The sequence below is a fragment of the Pleurodeles waltl genome, chromosome 3_1 (genome assembly GCF_031143425.1).
Source record: "Pleurodeles waltl isolate 20211129_DDA chromosome 3_1, aPleWal1.hap1.20221129, whole genome shotgun sequence".
NCBI lineage: Eukaryota > Metazoa > Chordata > Amphibia > Caudata > Salamandridae > Pleurodeles > Pleurodeles waltl.
In genome coordinates this window covers 812237848-812263995 of record NC_090440.1, presented here as the reverse complement: position 1 = coordinate 812263995, position 26148 = coordinate 812237848, and the positions used below count along the sequence as shown (strand labels likewise).

Sequence of the window (26148 nt, the reverse complement as noted above, 5' to 3'; positions counted from 1 at the left end):
TTTGTCTTTTCATCGTGCGTTGGTATTTTAGCATAACGTAAATTTAGCCAAAATACGTAGCTGCTGTGATTTACAAAACAATTTTATTGTAGGATAACAACATTGGAGGTTACGGCTCGGTTCAATGTTTGAGTCTTTAGGAACATAAGTGAAGTAATCCCTCTGCGGCGCTCTAGAATTCACTTTCTCTTGTCTCTTTCAGCGCCCCTGATTGATTTGACGACGCAAACACAACAGCCTCCGATTGCGCTGTACTGCGCAAGAGCAGAGGGAAACGGTACGTGCAGATCACGTGACATTGACGTCTTGCACGCTGCAGTTTCCTGTGCCGTGGCCGGTCACTTCCGCAGTATCATTGGGTCTGTATAGGAGTGATCGGAAACATGGTAAGTAAGGCAAGCGCCACCCCAACGGAAAATCGGAACAGGTGGCTGTGATACCCAAGTCTTCCCTTGCGCTAGCGCTAAACTCTCACTCTGGAGTTCGGAGCTTATTGTCTGTATGTAATGTGTCTCTGTTAATGCTCTACATCTCCCATGTGATGCTACTCTTAGCTGCTGACTCACGGTGTACCGGCGGCCATGGATCTGTACACATAAAGGGGCATTGAGCATTGGTGTGCTTTCCCTTTTGCTCTTCTGGGCAGTCTTGCGGAGCATAGAGATCCAAGAGTAACCCATAACAACGATACCTGTGTCCCTGTGCAGTCTAATTTTACACTTGAATAGTTACCATCTTTAATGCAGGAAATTGAAAAACTGTACCCTGAGATCTCATAAACTGGGGATTAAGGTGTTGTAGCAAAAAACGGTTGTAATCTTTAGCGGTTTTTGTGTTCCCAGCAAGTTTAAATAAGACAACTTTTGTGGGTAATGCACTAGGGTGAAGGGATCTGTGTTTTGTGTATCCACGATTTTGACTTATAAAGTAGCACACCGGTTTAATGTGTCTCCTGCATAGTACAATGTTTAACAACGAGCTGTGATTTGCATTTTACGTAGGTAGCTCAGTGAGTTACTGCTTTTGTCTTTGGAGCTTCATAAATTACAATCCTCCTACTATTGCACAGTAAGCTACGAACCAGCATCAATGAACTCCGTGCAAACTGCGAGGTTAAGGTTTAGAACCCGTATTGCTTTTTGTCTTCAGTCTACTGGTATTCCAAATTTTGACTAAAGAGTTCTGTTTTGGTAGTGCTAAACTTTTTAGTACATACAACCCGAACCACTGTTAAGTTTGATACCCTGGCTTTGTATTTCTCCAGACCAATCACTCTTCACATACGATGCCTAGTTATATGGATGCTAAATGACTGCTGCACCTTTCCAAACTCTTTATCTTATGTAAAATTGCCCTTGCATTGATTTACACCCTTGCTTGAAAAACTGTGTATTTACACTGCATAAGAGATGGAAAGCTCTCTGACGCCATGCGTTTGGATGAGTTGCTATAAAAGTTGTTTAATAAAATGCATTAGCAAGTGTTATACAGATCATTAGTAATGTAATTACTGATATAGAGGGTTACTTTTTTTCTTCTTTTTAACATAAAGGGGTGAACAAAGTAAAAAACCTGGCTGTAAATGATATTTTCGCCTAAGCTCTTGTGAAGTGATAATGGGGAATACTTTTGTTTTCCTTCATTGCATGGGCATCTTTTAGGCGTCGGCTAGTTTCCAGTCAAGATGCTACTGTAATAAAAGTGTGGCTGGTGCCCCTTCACGTGAGGCCATTGTGTTGGAAGTGTAAAGACCAGCGCCCGAAAACGGATATCGTGCGAGGACTGCTGAATGTGCTCTGTATTAGCAAATTACACTGGGACAAATTAAGCATAATTCACTGGTGCTGGCCTGGATCCAATTCAGTATTAACAGCTGGTTTCTGGATTTGACTCGATCTACCCCACTTTTTGTACCAACTGTCCTTGGAGTGACATATGACTTCAGTATTGGTACCCCCTTGCCGACCGAACATGGGTATTGAATTGAGAACGACTTGAGAGAGACAAAAATATACTATAATCTAGATTGAGGAAGTGGTTTTTACTGTATACTGTTATCTCTTTCACAGCTGTTTGAAATCAAGTGCTTTGGGATAACTTAAATTGTTACTGTGTTTAAATACATACATCTGCAGCCAGAAGTGGAGTTTTTATAGCTAATGTAGGAAGTTGGCTCTGTATGTGCTATTTCAAAGTAAGGAATAGCATGCACAGAGTCCAAGGGTTCCCCTTAGAGGTAAAATAGTGGTAAAAATAGATAATACTAATGCTCTATTTTGTGGTAGTGTGGTCGAGCAGTAGGCTTATCCAAGGAGTAGTGTTAAGCATTTGTTGTACATACACATAGACAATAAATGAGGTACACACACTCAGAGACAAATCCAGCCAATAGGTTTTTATATAGAAAAATATCTTTTCTTAGTTTATTTTAAGAACCACAGGTTCAAATTCTACATGTAATATCTCATTCGAAAGGTATTGCAGGTAAGTACTTTAGGAACTTCAAATCATCAAAATTGCATGTATACTTTTCAAGTTATTGACAAATAGCTGTTTTAAAAGTGGACACTTAGTGCAATTTTCACAGTTCCTAGGGGAGGTAAGTTTTGATTAGTTTTACCAGGTAAGTAAGACACTTACAGGGTTCAGTTCTTGGTCCAAGGTAGCCCACCGTTGGGGGTTCAGAGCAACCCCAAAGTCACCACACCAGCAGCTCAGGGCCGGTCAGGTGCAGAGTTCAAAGTGGTGCCCAAAACACATAGGCTAGAATGGAGAGAAGGGGGTGCCCCGGTTCCGGTCTGCTTGCAGGTAAGTACCCGCGTCTTCGGAGGGCAGACCAGGGGGGGTTTTGTAGGGCACCGGGGGGGACACGAGTCCACACAGAAATTTCACCCTCAGCGGCGCGGGGGCGGCCGGGTGCAGTGTAGAAACAAGCGTCGGGTTCGCAATGTTAGTCTATGAGAGATCTCGGGATCTCTTCAGCGCTGCAGGCAGGCAAGGGGGGGGTTCCTCGGGGAAACCTCCACTTGGGCAAGGGAGAGGGACTCCTGGGGGTCACTTCTCCAGTGAAAGTCCGGTCCTTCAGGTCCTGGGGCTGCGGGTGCAGGGTCTCTCCCAGGCGTCGGGACTTTAGGTTCAAAGAGTCGCGGTCAGGGGAAGCCTCGGGATTCCCTCTGCAGGCGGCGCTGTGGGGGCTCAGGGGGGACAGGTTTTGGTACTCACAGTATCAGAGTAGTCCTGGGGTCCCTCCTGAGGTGTCGGGTCTCCACCAGCCGAGTCGGGGTCGCCGGGTGCAGTGTTGCAAGTCTCACGCTTCTTGCGGGGAGCTTGCAGGGTTCTTTAAAGCTGCTGGAAACAAAGTTGCAGCTTTTCTTGGAGCAGGTCCGCTGTCCTCGGGAGTTTCTTGTCTTTTCGAAGCAGGGGCAGTCCTCAGAGGATGTCGAGGTCGCTGGTCCCTTCGGAAGGCGTCGCTGGAGCAGGATCTTTGGAAGGCAGGAGACAGGCCGGTGAGTTTCTGGAGCCAAGGCAGTTGTCGTCTTCTGGTCTTCCGCTGCAGGGGTTTTCAGCTGGGCAGTCCTTCTTCTTGTTGCAGGAATCTAATTTTCTAGGGTTCAGGGTAGCCCTTAAATACTAAATTTAAGGGCGTGTTTAGGTCTGGGGGGTTAGTAGCCAATGGCTACTAGCCCTGAGGGTGGGTACACCCTCTTTGTGCCTCCTCCCAAGGGGAGGGGGTCACAATCCTAACCCTATTGGGGGAATCCTCCATCTGCAAGATGGAGGATTTCTAAAAGTTAGAGTCACCTCAGCTCAGGACACCTTAGGGGCTGTCCTGACTGGCCAGTGACTCCTCCTTGTTTTTCTCATTATTTTCTCCGGCCTTGCCGCCAAAAGTGGGGCCTGGCCGGGGGGGGCGGGCAACTCCACTAGCTGGAGTGTCCTGCTGGGTTGGCACAAAGGAGGTGAGCCTTTGAGGCTCACCGCCAGGTGTGACAATTCCTGCCTGGGAGAGGTGTTAGCATCTCCACCCAGTGCAGGCTTTGTTACTGGCCTCAGAGTGACAAAGGCACTCTCCCCATGGGGCCAGCAACATGTCTCGGTTTGTGGCAGGCTGCTAGAACTAGTCAGCCTACACAGATAGTCGGTTAAGTTTCAGGGGGCACCTCTGTGGTGTATTTTACAATAAAATGTACACTGGCATCAGTGTGCATTTATTGTGCTGAGAAGTTTGATACCAAACTTCCCAGTTTTCAGTGTAGCCATTATGGTGCTGTGGAGTTCGTGTTTGACAGACTCCCAGACCATATACTCTTATGGCTACCCTGCACTTACAATGTCTAAGGTTTTGTTTAGACACTGTAGGGGTCCCCTGCTCATGCACTGGTACCCTCACCTATGGTATAGTGCACCCTGCCTTAGGGCTGTAAGGCCTGCTAGAGGGGTGTCTTACCTATACTGCATAGGCAGTGAGAGGCTGGCATGGCACCCTGAGGGGAGTGCCATGTCGACTTACTCGTTTTGTCCTCACTAGCACACACAAGCTGGTAAGCAGTGTGTCTGTGCTGAGTGAGAGGTCTCCAGGGTGGCATAAGACATGCTGCAGCCCTTAGAGACCTTCCTTGGCATCAGGGCCCTTGGTACTAGAGGTACCAGTTACAAGGGACTTATCTGGATGCCAGGGTCTGCCAATTGTGGATACAAAAGTACAGGTTAGGGAAAGAACACTGGTGCTGGGGCCTGGTTAGCAGGCCTCAGCACACTTTCAATTGTAAACATAGCATCAGCAAAGGCAAAAAGTCAGGGGGCAACCATGCCAAGGAGGCATTTCCTTACACAACCCCCCCCCAAACGAAAGAGGATGAGACTAACCTTTCCCAAGAGAGTCTTCATTTTCTAAGTGGAAGAACCTGGAAAGGCCATCTGCATTGGCATGGGCAGTCCCAGGTCTGTGTTCCACTATAAAGTCCATTCCCTGTAGGGAGATGGACCACCTCAACAGTTTAGGATTTTCACCTTTCATTCGCATCAGCCATTTGAGAGGTCTGTGGTCAGTTTGAACTAGGAAGTGAGTCCCAAAGAGGTATGGTCTCAGCTTCTTCAGGGACCAAACCACAGCAAAGGCCTCCCTCTCAATGGCACTCCAACGCTGCTCCCTGGGGAGTAACCTCCTGCTAATGAAAGCAACAGGCTGGTCAAGGCCATCATCATTTGTTTGGGACAAAACTGCCCCTATCCCATGTTCAGAGGCATCAGTCTGCACAATGAACTGCTTAGAATAATCTGGAGCTTTGAGAACTGGTGCTGAGCACATTGCTTGTTTCAGGGTGTCAAAGGCCTGTTGGCAGTCCACAGTCCAGTTCACTTTCTTGGGCATTTTCTTGGAGGTGAGCTCAGTGAGGGCTGTCACAATGGATCCATATCCCTTCACAAACCTCCTGTAGTACCCAGTCAAGCCAAGGAATGCCCTGACTTGAGTCTGGGTTTTTGGAGCTACCCAGTCCAGAATGGTCTGGATCTTGGGTTGGAGTGGCTGAACTTGGCCTCCACCTACAAGGTGGCCCAAGTAAACCACAGTTCCCTGCCCTATCTGGCATTTGGATGCCTTGATAGAGAGGCCTGCAGATTGCAGAGCCTTCAAAAACCTTCTTCAGGTGGACCAGGTGATCCTGCCAGGTGGAGCTAAAGACAGCAATATCATCAAGATAAGCTGTGCTAAAGGACTCCAAGCCAGCAAGGACTTGATTCACCAACCTTTGGAAGGTGGCAGGGGCATTCTTTAAACCAAAGGGCATAACAGTAAACTGATAATGCCCATCAGGTGTGGAGAATGCTGTCTTTTCTTTTGCTCCAGGTGCCATTTTTATTTGCCAGTACCCTGCTGTCAAGTCAAAGGTACTTAGAAATTTGGCAGCACCTAACTTATCAATGAGCTCATCAGCTCTTGGAATTGGATGGGCATCTGTCTTGGTGACAGAGTTGAGCCCTCTGTAGTCCACACAAAACCTCATCTCTTTCTTTCCATCTTTGGTGTGGGGTTTGGGGACTAAGACCACTGGGCTAGCCCAGGGGCTGTCAGAGCGCTCAATGACTCCCAATTCCAGCATCTTGTGGACTTCCACCTTGATGCTTTCCTTAACATGGTCAGACTGTCTAAAGATTTTGTTCTTGACAGGCATGCTGTCTCCTGTGTCCACATCATGGGTACACAGGTGTGTCTGACCAGGGGTTAAGGAGAAGAGTTCAGGAAACTGTTGTAGGACTCTCCTACAATCAGCTTGCTGTTGGCCAGAGAGGGTGTCTGAGTAGATCACTCCATCTACTGTACCATCTTTTGGGTCTGATGACAGAAGATCAGGGAGAGGTTCACTCTCTGCCTCCTGATCCTCATCTGTTACCATCAACAGATTGACATCAGCCCTGTCGTGGAAGAGCTTAAGGCGGTTTACATGGATCACCCTTTTGGGGCTCCTGCTTGTGCCCAGGTCCACCAAGTAGGTGACCTGACTCTTCCTCTCTAGTACTGGGTAAGGGCCACTCCATTTGTCCTGGAGTGCCCTGGGAGCCACAGGCTCCAGAACCCAGACTTTCTGCCCTGGTTGGAACTCAACCAGTGCAGCCTTTTGGTCATACCAAAACTTCTGGAGCTGTTGGCTGGCCTCAAGGTTTTTGGTTGCCTTTTCCATGTACTCTGCCATTCTAGAGCGAAGGCCAAGTACATAGTCCACTATGTCCTGTTTAGGCTCATGGAGGGGTCTCTCCCAGCCTTCTTTAACAAGGGCAAGTGGTCCCCTTACAGGATGACCAAACAGAAGTTCAAAGGGTGAGAACCCTACTCCCTTCTGTGGTACCTCCCTGTAAGCGAAAAGCAGACATGGCAGGAGGACATCCCATCTCCTTTTGAGTTTTTCTGGGAGCCCCATGATCATGCCCTTTAATGTCTTGTTGAATCTCTCAACTAAGCCATTAGTTTGTGGATGGTAAGGTGTAGTGAATTTATAAGTCACTCCACACTCATTCCACATGTGCTTTAGGTATGCTGACATGAAGTTGGTACCTCTGTCAGACACCACCTCCTTAGGGAAACCCACTCTGGTAAAGATACCAATGAGGGCCTTGGCTACTGCAGGGGCAGTAGTCGACCTAAGGGGAATAGCTTCAGGATACCTGGTAGCATGATCCACTACTACCAGGATATACATATTTCCTGAGGCTGTGGGAGGTTCCAGTGGACCAACTATGTCCACACCCACTCTTTCAAAGGGCACCCCCACCACTGGAAGTGGAATGAGGGGGGCCTTTGGATGCCCACCTGTCTTACCACTGGCTTGACAGGTGGGGCAGGAGAGGCAAAACTCCTTAACCATGTTGGACATATTGGGCCAGTAGAAGTGGTTGACTAACCTCTCCCACGTCTTGGTTTGTCCCAAATGTCCAGCAAGGGGAATGTCATGGGCCAATGTTAGGATGAACTCTCTGAACAGCTGAGGCACTACCACTCTCCTAGTGGTACCAGGTTTGGGGTCTCTGGCCTCAGTGTACAGGAGCCCATCCTCCCAATAGACCCTATGTGTTCCATTTTTCTTGCCTTTGGACTCTTCAGCAGCTTGCTGCCTAAGGCCTTCAAGAGAGGGACAGGTTTCTTGTCCCTTACACAGCTCTTCCCTGGAGGGTCCCCCTGGGCCTAAGAGCTCAACCTGATAAGGTTCAAGCTCCAAAGGCTCAGTTCCCTCAGAGGGCAGAACTTCTTCCTGAGAAGAGAGGTTCCCTTTCTTTTGCTGTGTTGCAGTTGGTTTCCCAACTGACTTTCCTGTTCTCTTGGTAGGCTGGGCCATTTTTCCAGACTCCAGCTCTACTTTTTCACCCTGTGCCTTGCACTGTGCTCTTGTTTTCACACACACCAGTTCAGGGATACCCAGCATTGCTGCATGGGTTTTTAGCTCTACCTCAGCCCATGCTGAGGACTCCAGGTCATTTCCAAGCAGACAGTCCACTGGGATATTTGAGGAGACCACCACCTGTTTCAGGCCATTGACCCCTCCCCATTCTAAAGTAACCATTGCCATGGGATGTACTTTTCTCTGATTGTCAGCGTTGGTGACTGTGTAAGTTTTTCCAGTCAGGTATTGGCCAGGGGAAACCAGTTTCTCTGTCACCATGGTGACACTGGCACCTGTATCCCTCAGGCCCTCTATTCTAGTCCCATTAATTAAGAGTTGCTGTCTGTATTTTTGCATGTTAGGCGGCCAGACAGCTAGTGTGGCTAAATCCACCCCACCCTCAGAAACTAGAGTAGCTTCAGTGTGAACCCTGATTTGCTCTGGGCACACTGTTGATCCCACTTGGAGACTAGCCATACCAGTGTTACCTGGATGGGAGTTTGGAGTGGAACCTTTCTTGGGACAGGCCTTGTCTCCAGTTTGGTGTCCATGCTGTTTACAGCTATGACACCAGGCCTTTTTGGGATCAAAGTTTTTACCCTTGTACCCATTGTTTTGTGAAGAGGCTCTGGGCCCACCCTCCTGTGCAGGTTTTTGGGGGCCTGTAGAAGACTCTTTACTATTTTTAGTTTTGGTTGTCTCATCACCCTTCTGCTGGGGAGTCTTTGTGACCCCTTTCTTTTGGTCACCCCCTGTTGAAGTCTTGGACACCCTTGTCTTGACCCAATGGTCCGCCTTCTTTCCCAATTCTTGGGGAGAAATTGGTCCTAGGTCTACCAGATGCTGATGCAGTTTATCATTGAAACAATTACTTAACAGGTGTTCTTTCACAAATAAATTGTACAGCCCATCATAATTACTTACACCACTGCCTTGAATCCAACCATCTAGTGTTTTCACTGAGTAGTCAACAAAGTCAACCCAGGTCTGGCTCGAGGATTTTTGAGCCCCCCTGAACCTAATCCTGTACTCCTCAGTGGAGAATCCAAAGCCCTCAATCAGGGTACCCTTCATGAGGTCATAAGATTCTGCATCTTGTCCAGAGAGTGTGAGGAGTCTATCCCTACACTTTCCTGTGAACATTTCCCAAAGGAGAGCACCCCAGTGAGATCTGTTCACTTTTCTGGTTACACAAGCCCTCTCAAAAGCTGTGAACCATTTGGTGATGTCATCACCATCTTCATATTTAGTTACAATCCCTTTGGGGATTTTCAACATGTCAGGAGAATCTCTGACCCTATTTATGTTGCTGCCACCATTGATGGGTCCTAGGCCCATCTCTTGTCTTTCCCTCTCTATGGCTAGGATCTGTCTTTCCAAAGCCAATCTTTTGGCCATCCTGGCTAACTGGATGTCCTCTTCACTGGAGTTATCCTCAGTGATTTCAGAGTTGTTGGTCCCTCCTGTGAGGGAACCAGCATCTCTGACTATTATTTGTGGAGTCAGGGCTTGAGAAGCCCTGCTCTCCCTAAGTAGGACTGGAGGGGGGGAATTTCCCTCCAAGTCACTATCTTCATCCTCTGAGTTGCCATCCTCAGAGGGGTTGGCCTTTTCAAACTCTGCCAAAAGCTCCTGGAGCTGTACTTTGGTAGGTTTGGGGCCCATTGCTATTTTCTTTAGTTTACAGAGTGACCTTAGCTCTCTCATCTGTAGATGGAGGTAAGGTGTGGTGTCGAGTTCCACCACATTCACATCTGTGCTAGACATTTTGCTTCTAAAAGTTGGAATACTTTTTAAGAATCTACAACTGGTTCTAGAATCTAATTCAAACTTTTACAAACTTTTAAACTCTAAAAGAAATGCTAAACAGGATCTAACACAAGGCCCTAGCAGGTCTTTTAAGAATTTAGAAAACTTTTCAAATTGCAAAAATCAATTTCTAATGACAATTTTGGAATTTGTCGTGTGATCAGGTATTGGCTGAGTAGTCCAGCAAATGCAAAGTCTTGTACCCCACCGCTGATCCACCAATGTAGGAAGTTGGCTCTGTATGTGCTATTTCAAAGTAAGGAATAGCATGCACAGAGTCCAAGGGTTCCCCTTAGAGGTAAAATAGTGGTAAAAATAGATAATACTAATGCTCTATTTTGTGGTAGTGTGGTCGAGCAGTAGGCTTATCCAAGGAGTAGTGTTAAGCATTTGTTGTACATACACATAGACAATAAATGAGGTACACACACTCAGAGACAAATCCAGCCAATAGGTTTTTATATAGAAAAATATCTTTTCTTAGTTTATTTTAAGAACCACAGGTTCAAATTCTACATGTAATATCTCATTCGAAAGGTATTGCAGGTAAGTACTTTAGGAACTTCAAATCATCAAAATTGCATGTATACTTTTCAAGTTATTGACAAATAGCTGTTTTAAAAGTGGACACTTAGTGCAATTTTCACAGTTCCTAGGGGAGGTAAGTTTTGATTAGTTTTACCAGGTAAGTAAGACACTTACAGGGTTCAGTTCTTGGTCCAAGGTAGCCCACCGTTGGGGGTTCAGAGCAACCCCAAAGTCACCACACCAGCAGCTCAGGGCCGGTCAGGTGCAGAGTTCAAAGTGGTGCCCAAAACACATAGGCTAGAATGGAGAGAAGGGGGTGCCCCGGTTCCGGTCTGCTTGCAGGTAAGTACCCGCGTCTTCGGAGGGCAGACCAGGGGGGGTTTTGTAGGGCACCGGGGGGGACACGAGTCCACACAGAAATTTCACCCTCAGCGGCGCGGGGGCGGCCGGGTGCAGTGTAGAAACAAGCGTCGGGTTCGCAATGTTAGTCTATGAGAGATCTCGGGATCTCTTCAGCGCTGCAGGCAGGCAAGGGGGGGGTTCCTCGGGGAAACCTCCACTTGGGCAAGGGAGAGGGACTCCTGGGGGTCACTTCTCCAGTGAAAGTCTGGTCCTTCAGGTCCTGGGGGCTGCGGGTGCAGGGTCTCTCCCAGGCGTCGGGACTTTAGGTTCAAAGAGTCGCGGTCAGGGGAAGCCTCGGGATTCCCTCTGCAGGCGGCGCTGTGGGGGCTCAGGGGGGACAGGTTTTGGTACTCACAGTATCAGAGTAGTCCTGGGGTCCCTCCTGAGGTGTCGGGTCTCCACCAGCCGAGTCGGGGTCGCCGGGTGCAGTGTTGCAAGTCTCACGCTTCTTGCGGGGAGCTTGCAGGGTTCTTTAAAGCTGCTGGAAACAAAGTTGCAGCTTTTCTTGGAGCAGGTCCGCTGTCCTCGGGAGTTTCTTGTCTTTTCGAAGCAGGGGCAGTCCTCAGAGGATGTCGAGGTCGCTGGTCCCTTCGGAAGGCGTCGCTGGAGCAGGATCTTTGGAAGGCAGGAGACAGGCCGGTGAGTTTCTGGAGCCAAGGCAGTTGTCGTCTTCTGGTCTTCCGCTGCAGGGGTTTTCAGCTGGGCAGTCCTTCTTCTTGTTGCAGGAATCTAATTTTCTAGGGTTCAGGGTAGCCCTTAAATACTAAATTTAAGGGCGTGTTTAGGTCTGGGGGGTTAGTAGCCAATGGCTACTAGCCCTGAGGGTGGGTACACCCTCTTTGTGCCTCCTCCCAAGGGGAGGGGGTCACAATCCTAACCCTATTGGGGGAATCCTCCATCTGCAAGATGGAGGATTTCTAAAAGTTAGAGTCACCTCAGCTCAGGACACCTTAGGGGCTGTCCTGACTGGCCAGTGACTCCTCCTTGTTTTTCTCATTATTTTCTCCGGCCTTGCCGCCAAAAGTGGGGCCTGGCCGGGGGGGGCGGGCAACTCCACTAGCTGGAGTGTCCTGCTGGGTTGGCACAAAGGAGGTGAGCCTTTGAGGCTCACCGCCAGGTGTGACAATTCCTGCCTGGGAGAGGTGTTAGCATCTCCACCCAGTGCAGGCTTTGTTACTGGCCTCAGAGTGACAAAGGCACTCTCCCCATGGGGCCAGCAACATGTCTCGGTTTGTGGCAGGCTGCTAGAACTAGTCAGCCTACACAGATAGTCGGTTAAGTTTCAGGGGGCACCTCTGTGGTGTATTTTACAATAAAATGTACACTGGCATCAGTGTGCATTTATTGTGCTGAGAAGTTTGATACCAAACTTCCCAGTTTTCAGTGTAGCCATTATGGTGCTGTGGAGTTCGTGTTTGACAGACTCCCAGACCATATACTCTTATGGCTACCCTGCACTTACAATGTCTAAGGTTTTGTTTAGACACTGTAGGGGTCCCCTGCTCATGCACTGGTACCCTCACCTATGGTATAGTGCACCCTGCCTTAGGGCTGTAAGGCCTGCTAGAGGGGTGTCTTACCTATACTGCATAGGCAGTGAGAGGCTGGCATGGCACCCTGAGGGGAGTGCCATGTCGACTTACTCGTTTTGTCCTCACTAGCACACACAAGCTGGTAAGCAGTGTGTCTGTGCTGAGTGAGAGGTCTCCAGGGTGGCATAAGACATGCTGCAGCCCTTAGAGACCTTCCTTGGCATCAGGGCCCTTGGTACTAGAGGTACCAGTTACAAGGGACTTATCTGGATGCCAGGGTCTGCCAATTGTGGATACAAAAGTACAGGTTAGGGAAAGAACACTGGTGCTGGGGCCTGGTTAGCAGGCCTCAGCACACTTTCAATTGTAAACATAGCATCAGCAAAGGCAAAAAGTCAGGGGGGCAACCATGCCAAGGAGGCATTTCCTTACAGCTAAGTTTGTGTTTGTATGAACCAGGCGTAAGTAATTTTGATGGGCAGTTTGAATTCATGTCAGCGTTTTTCTGCCATCCAAGTGTATTTTTTTTTCTTGCTCCACAGTTTACCCACCCACCTCTTGTGCTCCTCTTTCAGAGCTGCCACCCTGCTCTCTTGGACACCTCACACTATTTCACCCTCACGCCTGTCTGGGCCCCCCTCTTAAGTGCTAGTCCTGTTGTCCCCAGAACCTACTTCTTGTTCTTCTGATTGTACCCCATCCTTGTTTCGTGTGCTGGTTCCTAAGTCTGGCACCACTCTCTTGGGTTTTCAGTCCAGGCCAAGAATGATCCCAAGAGAACAGTGGACGACCCAGGAAGTGCTTTCTCGGGGAATACGCCCCAGGGCTTCTTAGACCTATCAGAAGTGGTTTGTGATCTAGTATTTGATGGATTTATGAATATCGCAGGGCAGTAGTGACACAAATGCGCTTGAGGAGTGATGACTCTTTATGTTAATGATCTTCACTTCACGTTTAATTACGGCGTGCTCATTTTTGACCCTCTTCCCCGTTTTACCCCAAAATCTACGTTGTGATCCTTCAGCTGTCATGCCGTGTACCAAATATGTAGCGAAAAGCACACAAGAACTATTATTCTGTTTGTGAAGTTAAATAGTGCCTTAAACATTTTTTGGAGTCGATCATCTACAGAAGACTTCTTGCATACTGTGAGGTGAACTTGAGAGAAAATATGTACTGCGCTTTCTAGTATCACTAGTATACAAGTGCTGCGGTTTGCCTATAAAATGCCTAGTCGTGGAGCACTTTGTAGTAGGTGGACCTAATTCTCAGTTGTTTTTGCATATAAGTTTAAGTTACACTCACTTTTAGCATTTTTTTGCAATTATAAATCCACTTCTACAGTTCGCAGAAGGTGGTTTTACTTATGTAAAAAGATGTAGTAACCAAAAGATTTTTCTGTGTGCAAATATACTCCAAGGGATGTGGACGTCCCTGTGCAGGAATATTGTGAAAATGTTTGCATACCCACGTACTTAGATGATTGTAGGTAGTGGCAAACCCTACTCTGACCCATGCTCACACAGGAAAGGTCATAGGACTACTCTTATCAAGAGCTGGAGTAAATCTTTTTCCAGGGTGGACAGGAACAAGAAACGCGACTGAATGTTTTGTTTTTTCTCATTTTGTTTTATGTTTTTGAAAACTTTGCCTGCCTTTTCAAATAACCGACGCAGTAAGCCAACTGCAAAAGAGGTGGCAGTAGAATGTTTGATTACCGAATGAGCTACCCACATATCAACTTTAAAATCTATTTTGCCGTATTTTGTTTGTATTGGTTAGTTCTCTCTAAATAACAGAAAGCAATAGAAGTATCAAACCTTCATGTTTCTGCAGTTGGTTGGGTTGGCCTCAACAGAAAACAATGCTAGCCAAAGCAGTCTTTTATCTAAAAACCTTGTCTGCTTTCTCTACAGAAAACCGAAACATTGAAACAGCTGATTAACACTTAAAGTATTACTTGACGCCAAAGATGTCCATTCTCTCTTTGAAACAGTACCTTACTCGTTTGGAAAATCTATTTGCGCTTACCAATTTTTCATCAATAAAATCAAAACTATCAGACTTAATATTAATATCATCAAGTCTCTGCATGTCATCTTTTCAACTTTGCTACATCCCAAGATGAACTTTATTCCACCTAGACATTGATGTTCTCCACATCCAATGAATTCAAAGCTCCTATTTATATAGCATTTTTGTTTGACATTTCTATCTGTAATAATTCTCTGTACTTATTTTTGCTCTATTTTTCTTTATCCTTATTTATTTTGCTTTGTGAACAAACCTGAAACTAGCACATTTCCATCTTTTTTCGGATAAAGCTACACTTGCAGTTGGATGACTAATAGATTTTACTGCTATAAGAAGCCGTACGTAGTGTATCACTAATATGCAGTACACTTATGTCATTATCATTTTAGCACACATGCACATCTTAGACTGTTTACATCTTCATTAGGAAACCCTGTCCCCTTAAACTCCCCTGCATATTAGTCTGCTCACCTGTTGACCTATTGGTCTTGATTGATAGTATCAAAGTACACTCAAAAGAAGATGTATTGTCAATTTTTTCCATATTTAAAAATACATATCTAGAAATAGATTTTTTAAACAGTGTTTATATGTACAATTCAGTGAAAACAAAAAAAACAACCTTAAATATAAAGGAATTTCAGTGATCGAGAACCTCATAACTTCAGCAAAATATTCCTCAATACAGTAAAAATTTTACTGATGCAAATGTCTCCCAGCTTCTGCCAACCTACATGTAGTTGAACAAGCACAACCAGGATGTGTAACCGTGTTCCAGCTTCCACTACATATTGCTTGTCTCTGATTTGGAGAGTAATGCAAGCCCCAACTCTGGAGCACCCGTGAGCATCTCAAATACTTGCATGCGGTATGCAACTCCAAAAAATGCAAAATATGTAATTTGATCTTGTTGGAGTTGGCTCTTTTTGCATGGTCATCCACAAACCTTTTGCCTCCTCCCTTCTATTTTCAGACCAGATTTGTTGACTTTAGTGCTCTGTGCACTTTTCCACTGTCAACCAGTGCTAAAGTGCATATGCTCTCTGTATAACTTCTATTGGTGATTGATTTACCCATGATTGGCATGTTTGATTTACTAATAAGTCCCTAGTAAAGTGCACCATAGGAGCCCAGGGCCTGTAAATCTAATGCTACTAGTGAACCTGCAGCACTGATTGTGCCACCCACACGAGTAGCCACGTAAACATGGCTCAAACTTGCCACTGCATTGTCTTTGTGTGCAGTTTTACGCTGCCAATTCGACCTAGCAAGTGTACCCACTTGCCAGGCCCAAACCTTCCCTTTTACTGCATGTAAGTCATCCGTAAGGTGGGCCTTAGGTAGCCCCATGGGCAGGGTGCAGTGTATGTTAAAGGTAAGACATGTATTGAGGTGTTTTACGTGTTCTGATAGTGAAATACTGCCAAAATAATTTTTCACTATTGCAAGCTATATCCCTCTCATAGGTTAATATGGAGACTGCCCTTAAATATATTTTAAGTACTGTTTCCCATTGGGAGCTGCGGCACAGAGGTTCTCTTATGGCCAAAGCCCACTTCTACCACTGGGTCCTTGCGTGGATATCTTATCATTGTGCACTGAATTGTACCATCGCCAAGCCTCTGTTTTATGCTTAGTGATACTTCAGTAGCCTGAAACTGTATAATGGTTTTAGAACTCAGCACATGGTTGTTCTATCCTATAAGGAATGTTACTGTGGCTGACAACTGCCCAGGCCTCCCTTAGAGACCCATTAATCTGGAGGGGAGACTCTTTCTCTCGCTCTCTCTCACTCTTCTCCATGGACCTTGCGTCAGTAGTTGTTCAGTTGCACTAGTAGTGAGTTCTCCTTCTCTACCTCCAACACCCCTTCCATTTTCAAAGTGTAGCCCGGTGCTACAGTATGTTGCAGTGTAAGATAAATGGTCAGATTTTGATGATAGTTTCATTGTTTTTTTGAGCACAGACACCTACATTACACAATGGATGCCTAATTCCAAGTAGCTAATTTTATCACTGTCCTTATCAAACACCTGTGTACGCAGTGATCACAGCTAAACGTGGTGCAATGTTTATAGCGCCTGGCAATTGCAGCCTGCGATAAACCTCCACACTCTTAGTTAATTTTCGGCAGCTCAAACTTGTCAGATTTTAGAAAGAAGGCAAGCCTCATATTTATCATGACATACATTTGTTATGCAATAACCACCAACATTTTCATGTTATTTCTCAGAGCACGACAATAGGCAATACTTAATGCATTTGATAAATTTTGAGCATCTTGGTGCCCTATTGAGCACCTAAACTACTGCCTTACCTCCTTAGTTTTCAGTTCTCATGTTAGTTGAAATTTGGATTTTTTTTAATTATTATAATAAGGTTTTGCAATGTAAAGAGTATGCTTTGTAGATTTGACAGTGTTTTAGGTTTTGTATGTAAATAACCGCTGCTTAAGAACAAAAAAAACAACCTTACTGGTTGTATAACCATGTGTTTATTTAATGCTCGGATTGAACTGGCTGCCCTGTTTTGTTTTGCACACTAGGGGCCATATGTACGAACACATTTTCCCATTGAGACAGAATGGGAAAAACCCTTTGCTGCATCTGGCCCTAGGTGCTTTGATGTCATATTTATGACAGGGGAAAAATGCCAACCTGTGACATTGCACGTTTTGCCTTTTATGTTATGTATTACAGGGACTGTAATAGCTATCAAACTGTTACATTTTGCTTAGTCATATCGAATGTTATTGCAGAAAAGATGATATGTGTAATACCGCAGATGGTGTTCAGCTGTAGCTTTCCCATGTCCGTGGCAGCGGTTCTGATGTTTATTTGATTATTGAAGGTCAACGGGCATTTTTTAAAAAAATTTAAGTAGCTGCAATTATTTGTCATGTACAGCGTTATTTCCCCAAGAAGTCGAAGTACTTGAACGCAAAAATTATTAATTACCTCCTGAACCGAGCATCCCCACGCAGTGAAGCTTAAGGTTGCACAGACGAACGTTTTTTTCTTTAATTCTATACAAAAATATTTTTCTAATTCAACTGAATAATTGTTTTTCATTGCATTTTAGTTTCGCAACCAGTATGACAACGATGTGACTGTCTGGAGCCCTCAGGTACTTTAACTCGTGGTTTCATTTTCTCATCTGACATCCTAGTGGTGAGGCCAGAGAGGCTCTCAAAATGGTATTTATTTGCTGGTAAATTAGGGACAGGAAGCAAAGGCTTGCACGGCAGGAATGATTTAAAGGGCTTTTTGTCTTTGTTTTCAGCATCCTACTCAAAATATGTACAATTTTTACTACGACAAAGGTTATTAACAGTGTTTAGAAGTCAAATCTTGCCATCATTAAATTAGGAAAATAAAGTACTGCGGGTGCCCCCCACCTCTCCCCCCCCCCCCCCTCCCCCCCCCCCCCCCCAAAGTCTGTGTCTGTATTCCTATTAGAGAACATCGGAAGGATCTTTATATCCATAAGATGAGGAAAGACATTTAAATTCGTAAATAATTTCCATATTATTTTCTTTCTAATCCAAGATTTGTGCCCATTGATATATTAGTAAAATGGCCTAGTTACTGCTCAACAATGTAGTTCTTTTACAACTTCTGTGGTGCAGGCTAAATATTTCTTTCTTAGGTCAAAGCCTACCATACAGCACAGATGTATGGTTGCAAAGACATACTGGGGACATGCTTAAAAGTTACCTAGGGATGTGTTCAGCCATTGCTTTGTCATTAACATTTAATTGGTTTCCATTAGCTGGCTTTATTTGCTTTAGCCTGTTCAGTATGTCTTCGCCTCTTTTGTGGAGCACAGCATGTTTACCATTTCTGTGATTGGGTCATTCTATTCTTCAATGAATGCTTGCTTTTTGTACACTTTTTATTTTTAATGATGCAAACACAGTGTATGTTTTTCTAGTTGTCTCCCTTGTGTAGTGCCTCACTCTGTTCCTCTTTCTCTCTCGCGTGCTTCTCACTCACCACTGTGTTGTGCTTTTATCCCGCAAGCTCTGCATTGCTCTTTTGCCTGTTCCCTCCGCCCACCTGCACCTTGTTGCTTTCCCCTAACCACGTCATCAGAGTTGCTTTCCACACTGCATCCCCTGTTTTGCTTCTGCCTCCACATTACTTCTGACCATTCATCTCGTATTTTGCACATGTACCCTTATCAGTACCCCCCTGCTATTTCCACCCATGTTACTTTGATCCCCCCTCCCCTCCCCCCCCATTTTGTTTCCCCCAATACCCTCTTAAAATAAAATTGCTTTTGCATGCTTTTTCTTTTTAGTTATGGGCCCGACACGGACAGTAACTAAAAATGAAAAAAGCAAATGCATCATTATGTTGTCGCACGCATGCATAGAGCGTGCATCATCAAAATGGCCAGGCAAGCATTGTCAAAAGTTGTTTTTATTTCTCTAGCCATACTTTACAGCATTGGACAAAGCCAATGTTTCCAAAGGTGAGAGCCATTGGCTCTACCAGTGCTTGTTTTTCTTTTATCACAGCTTTTCACATGGCCATTTACAATATACGTGAGGCACATTAGCAGGGTAGACTATGGAAATGTACTACTTCCTAGCCTGCAGGTGAACTTTACCTGAAAAATACTTTTTATTTCCAGTGCTTATCCTGTTCTTTAAGCACAATTGGTCAGTTATAGATATTTAGTTTTTTGTGCATACTGGACACTATAACTCTGTGTAGCAAAGGGACCACCCTCATTCAACACCAAAATATCACCATACTTGCTGGGGTGATTTTTTTTGTTTTTATGGATCACAAGTAAAATCACCATCCCAATGGGACGTGCAGGCTATTGCGCAGATAAAACTGACGTTAATTATGCATTTCAATGAAAATCATTCAAACCAGTGGCAAAGTAAGAAAATTAAAGCTTACATAAACGGATTAAGAACAAAAGAATATGAGCACAGTTGTATATTACCTCTGGACCTCTAGAATTAAGTATCCTTTTGAACTGAGAAGGTAAGACATGCGTGGACACTTTAGTTTTCTAGATCTTTCTGAACACCAGGGTCGTGGCAAAGAGTTATATTTTAAAAGGCAGGAAATTAAACATTGTTATGTTTGTTGGGGCCTGTCTGCACAAGTGAGTTCAAAATCTGTAATCGATCTACGTGTGATTTAGTTTGCATACATTCTACTTTGTATTAACGCATTTGATCCTTGCTGGACTTTGCCAGCTTCGACAGGCCTTCATCATGAAAGCATACTTTAAGGTGAAGTAGGAGATCATGGGCTATTTTGTGTGTTTAATCTGAAATATAGTTACACTATTGCATATGCAGGTCCTGTTAAAAGTTTGATTTTTGTGTGCATATTGTTTGATCTGCGCCCATTATTAAGGCCCAAGTTTTTGTGAATTGCTGTTGTAGGTGCCCTAAAACATAAGCCTGCTGTGTTGCCACTCCTTACCTCCTTGGTGACACTTATATTTAAAATAAGCCATGTCTCTTATGCACCTACCCTTTGCCGCCAAGCCTTGTATATGTCCGATTCTAGAAGGTAAATGAGTTGCAGCTTTAAAAGGCTAGGGTGAGTGCGGGAAATGAAGATGTCTTGGAGCCATTTCACCCGTGTTTAGACACAAAGAATACAAACTTAATTAGACATTAAAAGACAACTCGTCATTATATAAAAATGTCCCAAATTTGCATTAACATTTTTGGATGTATTATGCACAAGATTTAGGATATGTTTAAAATATTTTCATGTTTGATTGAAAAAATGCTGTTTTTATGTTTTGCTTAGGGCCGAATTCATCAAATTGAGTATGCCATGGAGGCAGTGAAGCAAGGCTCTGCGACTGTAGGGTTGAAATCTAAAACCCATGCTGTTCTGGTAGCCCTGAAGGTATGGAGTGAAATTGCAGAAAATGTTTTTTGGTGTAGGCTGCTTTAGTTTCTTTTTTCCCCTCTGAGACTAGGGGCAATCTAAACCATAATCAGTCTCAACTATTGCATAATAAATTTTTTTTATTCACGGCTATGCTATTTAAATGAGTTTTCAGCAAGGTCTCCTGCTGTGACCAGATTTTGTGGGGTTGGATCGTGCGATATCTTGCATGGCAGTGGATTGAGAGCAGAATCACCCGCCCTAAAAGCAGCTTGAGCAGGGGACCGATGGGCGGTGCGTTTACACCTAAAGTTTGTACTTTTGCAGGACAGTTACTGGTTTAAGAAAACACACTTGTCTGCTTAGTGTTTGACATTTTAGCAATCAGAAGCACTGTAGGCCTCACTTAATAATACTGGAGTTTGTCTGGTTACCCCTTTCTGGAGTTGCTTCATCTAGTACTCCTGCTCAAACATTCATTCTGTTGCGTCTAGCATGGTATCTGCAAACCTACTTTGCCTATATGCCTATCTAGATTATTTTAATATGCAGATTACATTCCTTCCTTAGGAATTGGTTACAGCCAGTCAAATATAGAACCATTAGAATTGTAAACATGGGTGGTAACTTCAGTAAAAATATTTCACTTAGCACTTAGATGTAAGTAAGTTAAGTTACATTTTGTTACCTTGTCCTTACAGAAGATTTCACCCAAAACAAGCGTTGTAACACAACATACTTCAGTTATTTAGACGTATAAATGCCTCTGCACAATATTATAACATGTAGGTTGCAATTGCATACATATTTTGGCCTTTAACTGGTGATAACAGATCAAAGTATAGCCACGAAATGACAAAAAATAGAAACTGCTGGGCTGCCAATAGGGGTTTTGTGCAATGTATTTTGGGTAGTGGTATTCATGGCACATTCTAATAGTAAAAGTGACAAATAGGCTTATTTCAACATAAGGAGCAAGTCCTGTTAATTACAAAAGACATAGGCAATATGATCTTTCGAACTCCTTATATTGGAACCCATTGTCACTTTTTTTTCCCTTGCCCCAGAGGACCTTGTTGCATAGACCAAATAGTTCCAAGACACTTTTGTGAAGTAGTAGTACGAGGGGCTTTCATGTAGTTTCTAAAATGTACATTGCCAAACGCATGCCAGTATGTCCACCTCAGAAAATAAATATAGAACATTAGGATATCAGTTCCACCATTTAGTTATGGACACCATGCCACGCTGAAAGACAGTCTCTTCCTGGGTTTTTTAAACTACAGTGATTGTTGTGGTTCACTGCCACACCATCCCCACTTGCATTTAATAACTCTGCAGCTAACTCAGCAGCCACAAGTGAAAAAGCGGGCATATGTTGGGTTCTGATCCTTCAGTATCTTTTTTTTTTTCTTCTTTTTTTTTTTTTATAACCTTTGTATTAGCTTTTTCCGTTCAGTTACGTCCGGGCATTTAGGCCCTCCACAATCAAAGCAAACGTTAATAAATATTGCAACATTAAGCATCAGTATTTTTACATAGTGTGCCTTTGGAACAGACAGTGAGAAAGGCAATACAAACAATATGGATGTTTCCCCTTTTCTCCCAGATATACAATGATGCCTCCTCATTTCCAATGCCCATGAGTGCCCGCATGTAAAGAAATGGCTCCCTGTTGCAGTTACCCCCCACTTTTTGCCTGATACTGATGCTGACTTGACTGAGAAGTGTGCTGGGACCCTGCTAACCAGGCCCCAGCACCAGTGTTCTTTCACCTAAAATGTACCATTGTTTCCACAATTGGCACAACCCTGGCACCTAGGTAAGTCCCTTGTAACTGGTACCCCTGGTACCAAGGGCCCTGATGCCAGGGAAGGTCTCTAAGGGCTGCAGCATGTCTTATGCCACCCTAGGGACCCCTCACTCAGCACAGACACACTGCTTGCCAGCTTGTGTGTGCTGATGGGGAGAAAATGACTAAGTCGACATGGCACTCCCCTCAGGGTGCCATGCCAACCTCCCACTGCCTGTGGCATAGGTAAGTCACCCCTCTAGTAGGCCTTACAGCCCTAAGGCAGGGTGCACTATACCACAGGTGAGGGCATATGTGCATGAGCACTATGCCCCTACAGTGTCTAAGCAAAACCTTAGACATTGTAAGTGCAGGGTAGCCATAAGAGTATATGGTCTGGGAGTCTGTCATGCACGAACTCCACAGCACCATAATGGCTACACTGAATACTGGGAAGTTTAGTATCAAACTTCTCAGAATAATAAACCCACACTGATGCCAGTGTTGGATTTATTAAAAAATGCACACAGAGGGCATCTTAGAGATACCCCCTGTATTTTACCCAATTGTTCAGTGCAGGACTGACTGGTCTGTGCCAGCCTGCTGCTGAGAGACGAGTGTCTGACCTCATGCGGTGAGAGCCTTTGTGCTCTCTGAGGACAGAAACAAAGCCTGCTCTGGGTGGAGGTGCTTCACACCTCCCCCCTGCAGGAACTGTAACACCTAGCAGTGAGCTTCAAAGGCTCAAGCTTCGTGTTACAATGCCCCAGGGCACTCCAGCTAGTGGAGATGCCCGCCTCCTGGACCCAGCCCCCACTTTTGGCGGCAAGTCCAGGAGAGATAATGAGAAAAACCAGGAGGAGTCACTGGCCAGTCAGGACAGCCCCTAAGGTGTCCTGAGCTGAGGTGCCTCTGACTTTTAGAAATCCTCCATCTTGAAGAAGGAGGATTCCCCCAATAGGGATAGGAATGTGACCCCCTCCCCTTGGGAGGAGGCACAAAGAGGGTGTACCCACCCTCAGGGCTAGTAGCCATTGGCTACTAACCCCCCAGACCTAAACACGCCCTTAAATTTAGTATTTAAGGGCTACCCTGAACCCTAGAAAAGTAGATTCCTGCAAACTACAAGAAGAAGGACTGCCTAGCTGAAAACCCCTGCAGAGGAAGACCAGAAGACGACAACTGCCTTGGCTCCAGAAACTCACCGGCCTGTCTCCTGCCTTCCAAAGATCCTGCTCCAGCGACGCCTTCCAAAGGGACCAGCGACCTCGACATCCTCTGAGGACTGCCCCTGCTTCGAAAAGACAAGAAACTCCCGAGGACAGCGGACCTGCTCCAAGAAGGGCTGCAACTTTGTTTCCAGCAGCCCTGAAAGAACTCTGCAAGCTCCCCGCAAGAAGCGTGAGACTTGCAACACTGCACCCGGCGACCCCGACTCGGCTGGTGGAGATCCAACACCTCAGGAGGGACCCCAGGACTACTCTGATACTGTGAGTACCAAAACCTGTCCCCCCTGAGCCCCCACAGCGCCGCCTGCAGAGGGAATCCCGAGGCTTCCCCTGACCGCGACTCTTTGAATCCAAAGTCCCGACGCCTGGGAGAGACCCTGCACCCGCAGCCCCCAGGACCTGAAGGACCGGACTTTCACTGGAGAAGTGACCCCTAGGAGTCCCTCTCCCTTGCCCAAGTGGAGGGTTCCCCGAGGAATCCCCCCCTTGCCTGCCTGCAGCGCTGAAGAGATCCCGAGATCTCTCATAGACTAACATTGCGAACCCGACGCTTGTTCCTACACTGCACCCGGCCGCCCCCGTGCTGCTGAGGGTGAAATTTCTGTGTGGGCTTGTGTCCCCCCCGGTGCCCTACAAAACCCCCCTGGTCTGCCCTCCGAAGACGCGGGTACTTACCTGCAAGCAGACCGGAACCGGGGCACCCCCTTCTCTCCATTCTAGCCTATGTGTTTTGGGCACCACTTTGAACTCTGCACCTGACCGGCCCTGAGCTGCTGGTGTGGTGACTTTGGGGTTGCTCTGAACCCCCAACGGTGGGCTACCTTGGACCAAGAACTGAACCCTGTAAGTGTCTTACTTACCTGGTAAAACTAACAAAAACTTACCTCCCCTAGGAACTGTGAAAATTGCACTGTGTCCACTTTTAAAACAGCTATTTGTCAATAACTTGAAAAGTATACATGCAATTTTTATGATTTAAAGTTCCTAAAGTACTTACCTGCAATACCTTTCGAATGAGATATTACATGTAGAATTTGAATCTGTGGTTCTTAAAATAAACTAAGAAAAGATATTTTTCTATACAAAAACCTATTGGCTGGATTTGTCTCTGAGTGTGTGTACCTCATTTATTGTCTATGTGTATGTACAACAAATGCTTAACACTACTCCTTGGATAAGCCTACTGCTCGACCACACTACCACAAAATAGAGCATTAGTATTATCTCTTTTTGCCACTATCTTACCTCTAAGGGGAACGCTTGGACTCTGTGCATGCTATTCCTTACTTTGAAATAGCACATACAGAGCCAACTTCCTACACCGCATTATTTATTAAATGTCCATGGGCTATCTGGAATTGGATCCAGGTGTATCCCCCATGCCTCTGCCCAGCCAGTCCAAATTTTATTATACTTTTGGGGTCATCCCCTTGCTGCATATATGGGCTTCTCCAATCCCATGCTGAAATTCATGCCTTCTAGCCCACCCCTTAGCTGAGGGGGCGTGTGCCGCCTTCCATGCCTTGGCGATCTCTTTTGGCCAGCACCAACCCTAACCACAGGAGATTTTTTTAATGTCTTGTTCCTCCCAGCCCGTCAGTGACGTGCAGAAGGATCAATTTGGGACCCCTTGGGATTTTCCAACCCAAGACCACCTCCTACTCTCTCAGCACCCTCTCCCAGAAACCGGAGAGCAGAGCAGTGCCGAAACGTATGAATCCCCACATCGTAAGCGAGTGCTGGTGGCCAGAAACCCCATGCAGTGAAGGCGGGCCTTAGTAAAATAAGTGCGATGTAACAATTTAAACCGAATATGCCTGAACTGAGTCGCTATAGCTGCCGTCTTAGGTGCCTCTCTCCTGTCGTCATGGTCTGTCTCCCAGGCCCTTCTCCCAGGCCCTACGCACTTTAGTATCTTTATTAGGCAATTTATATTCTCTGTTAACAAAGAGGTAGAACAAAACTTGGGTGCGCTCTTCCTTGCACAGCTTTATCTGTGTTGTTACCAGGGTGTGGCCAAGCCAGCTTAACTTCAGCCTGGCATACTGGAGGTCACCTGCCCAACTGTCATTGTTGATTGGTGGCTTTGTATGATGGGGGTTTTTAAGGATACATCTTGTAAGCATCAGCACAAATTTAACAGGTTCCAGTAAGGTAAGATGGGCGAGGTAAATTAGTTTTCTCATTGCATAGTTGCTACTCCTCGTAGCAGCAATCCTGGCAGAGCATTAATGTTGGTGGAATGGTAGCTTATCCCTCACTGTAAATGGTAGTTAAGTAAGACAGTAACAGTTGTAGGTTTTGTGCTACGTGGGGCTGAAAACAGCAGGCATATTTTTTTGTGCAATGTTAGTATGGTGTCTGTAAACATTCTCTTCAAGCAGTTCTGTACTTTTTCTATCTCAGTACTACATGATTTGCCACTTGTTGGATCCTGTTTTTGCTAGGACGAATACTGAATGTTGCAGCATTTGCAGTGTTGTGGTAATCACAATATTTATCTGAATGATTTTTCAATGTCATTTGAACGAATGTGGGCTCTGATGCAACTCTGTGTTTTAAGTATGTTTCAGCAAACTGTTCTCCTGAGTGGAAGAATAATGCTGCACCACATTCATAAATAAGTGCTAATGTATGTTCAAGATGCAAATGTGTTCCCAACTTTAATTTTTTTGCTGTAAGATAAATTATGCAATAGGTAACTGAGCCATTTACTTATCTCTATTTTCTGAATTTTGAGCTGCACATCTTATAATACTATTTCCTTCTAGGTTGGCATATTGTTCAACATGTAGAAACTGTGGTAGTGCAGTCTATTTGTTCCTCGTTTTAGTCAAACTTTCTTGGGAATGGAAAAGGTTTCTTGGTATTATGTACAGAAAAACAAAGTTTTTGCCTTTAAGTTTGATTATTTTCTTCTTCCAAATCTCAAATTGATGAATGTTGAAACTTATACAAGGCCTGTTTTTTTTTATACAGTGTTTGCAGGCATAAAGGATCACTATTGAGTATTTACACATATTCTGGGCTATGTATATTAGTATTGCCAATTGAATTTAAGTAAAAATACATGAC

The 26148-nt window shown here is 45.1% G+C and overlaps 1 protein-coding gene across 1 annotated transcript in view; it reads left to right on the top strand.

Annotated features, from left to right (window-relative positions):
* Positions 1 to 277: 277 nt before the first annotated feature.
* Positions 278 to 26148, top strand: part of PSMA1 (proteasome 20S subunit alpha 1) — a 130708-nt gene continuing 104837 nt past the window's right edge. Inside the window, exons 1-3 of the mRNA XM_069223693.1 lie at positions 278 to 386; positions 17261 to 17305; positions 19969 to 20070. Of these exons, the coding sequence (XP_069079794.1) occupies positions 384 to 386; positions 17261 to 17305; positions 19969 to 20070 (150 nt within the window). The 5' untranslated portion in view covers positions 278 to 383. The remainder of the gene's footprint in view (positions 387 to 17260; positions 17306 to 19968; positions 20071 to 26148) is intronic.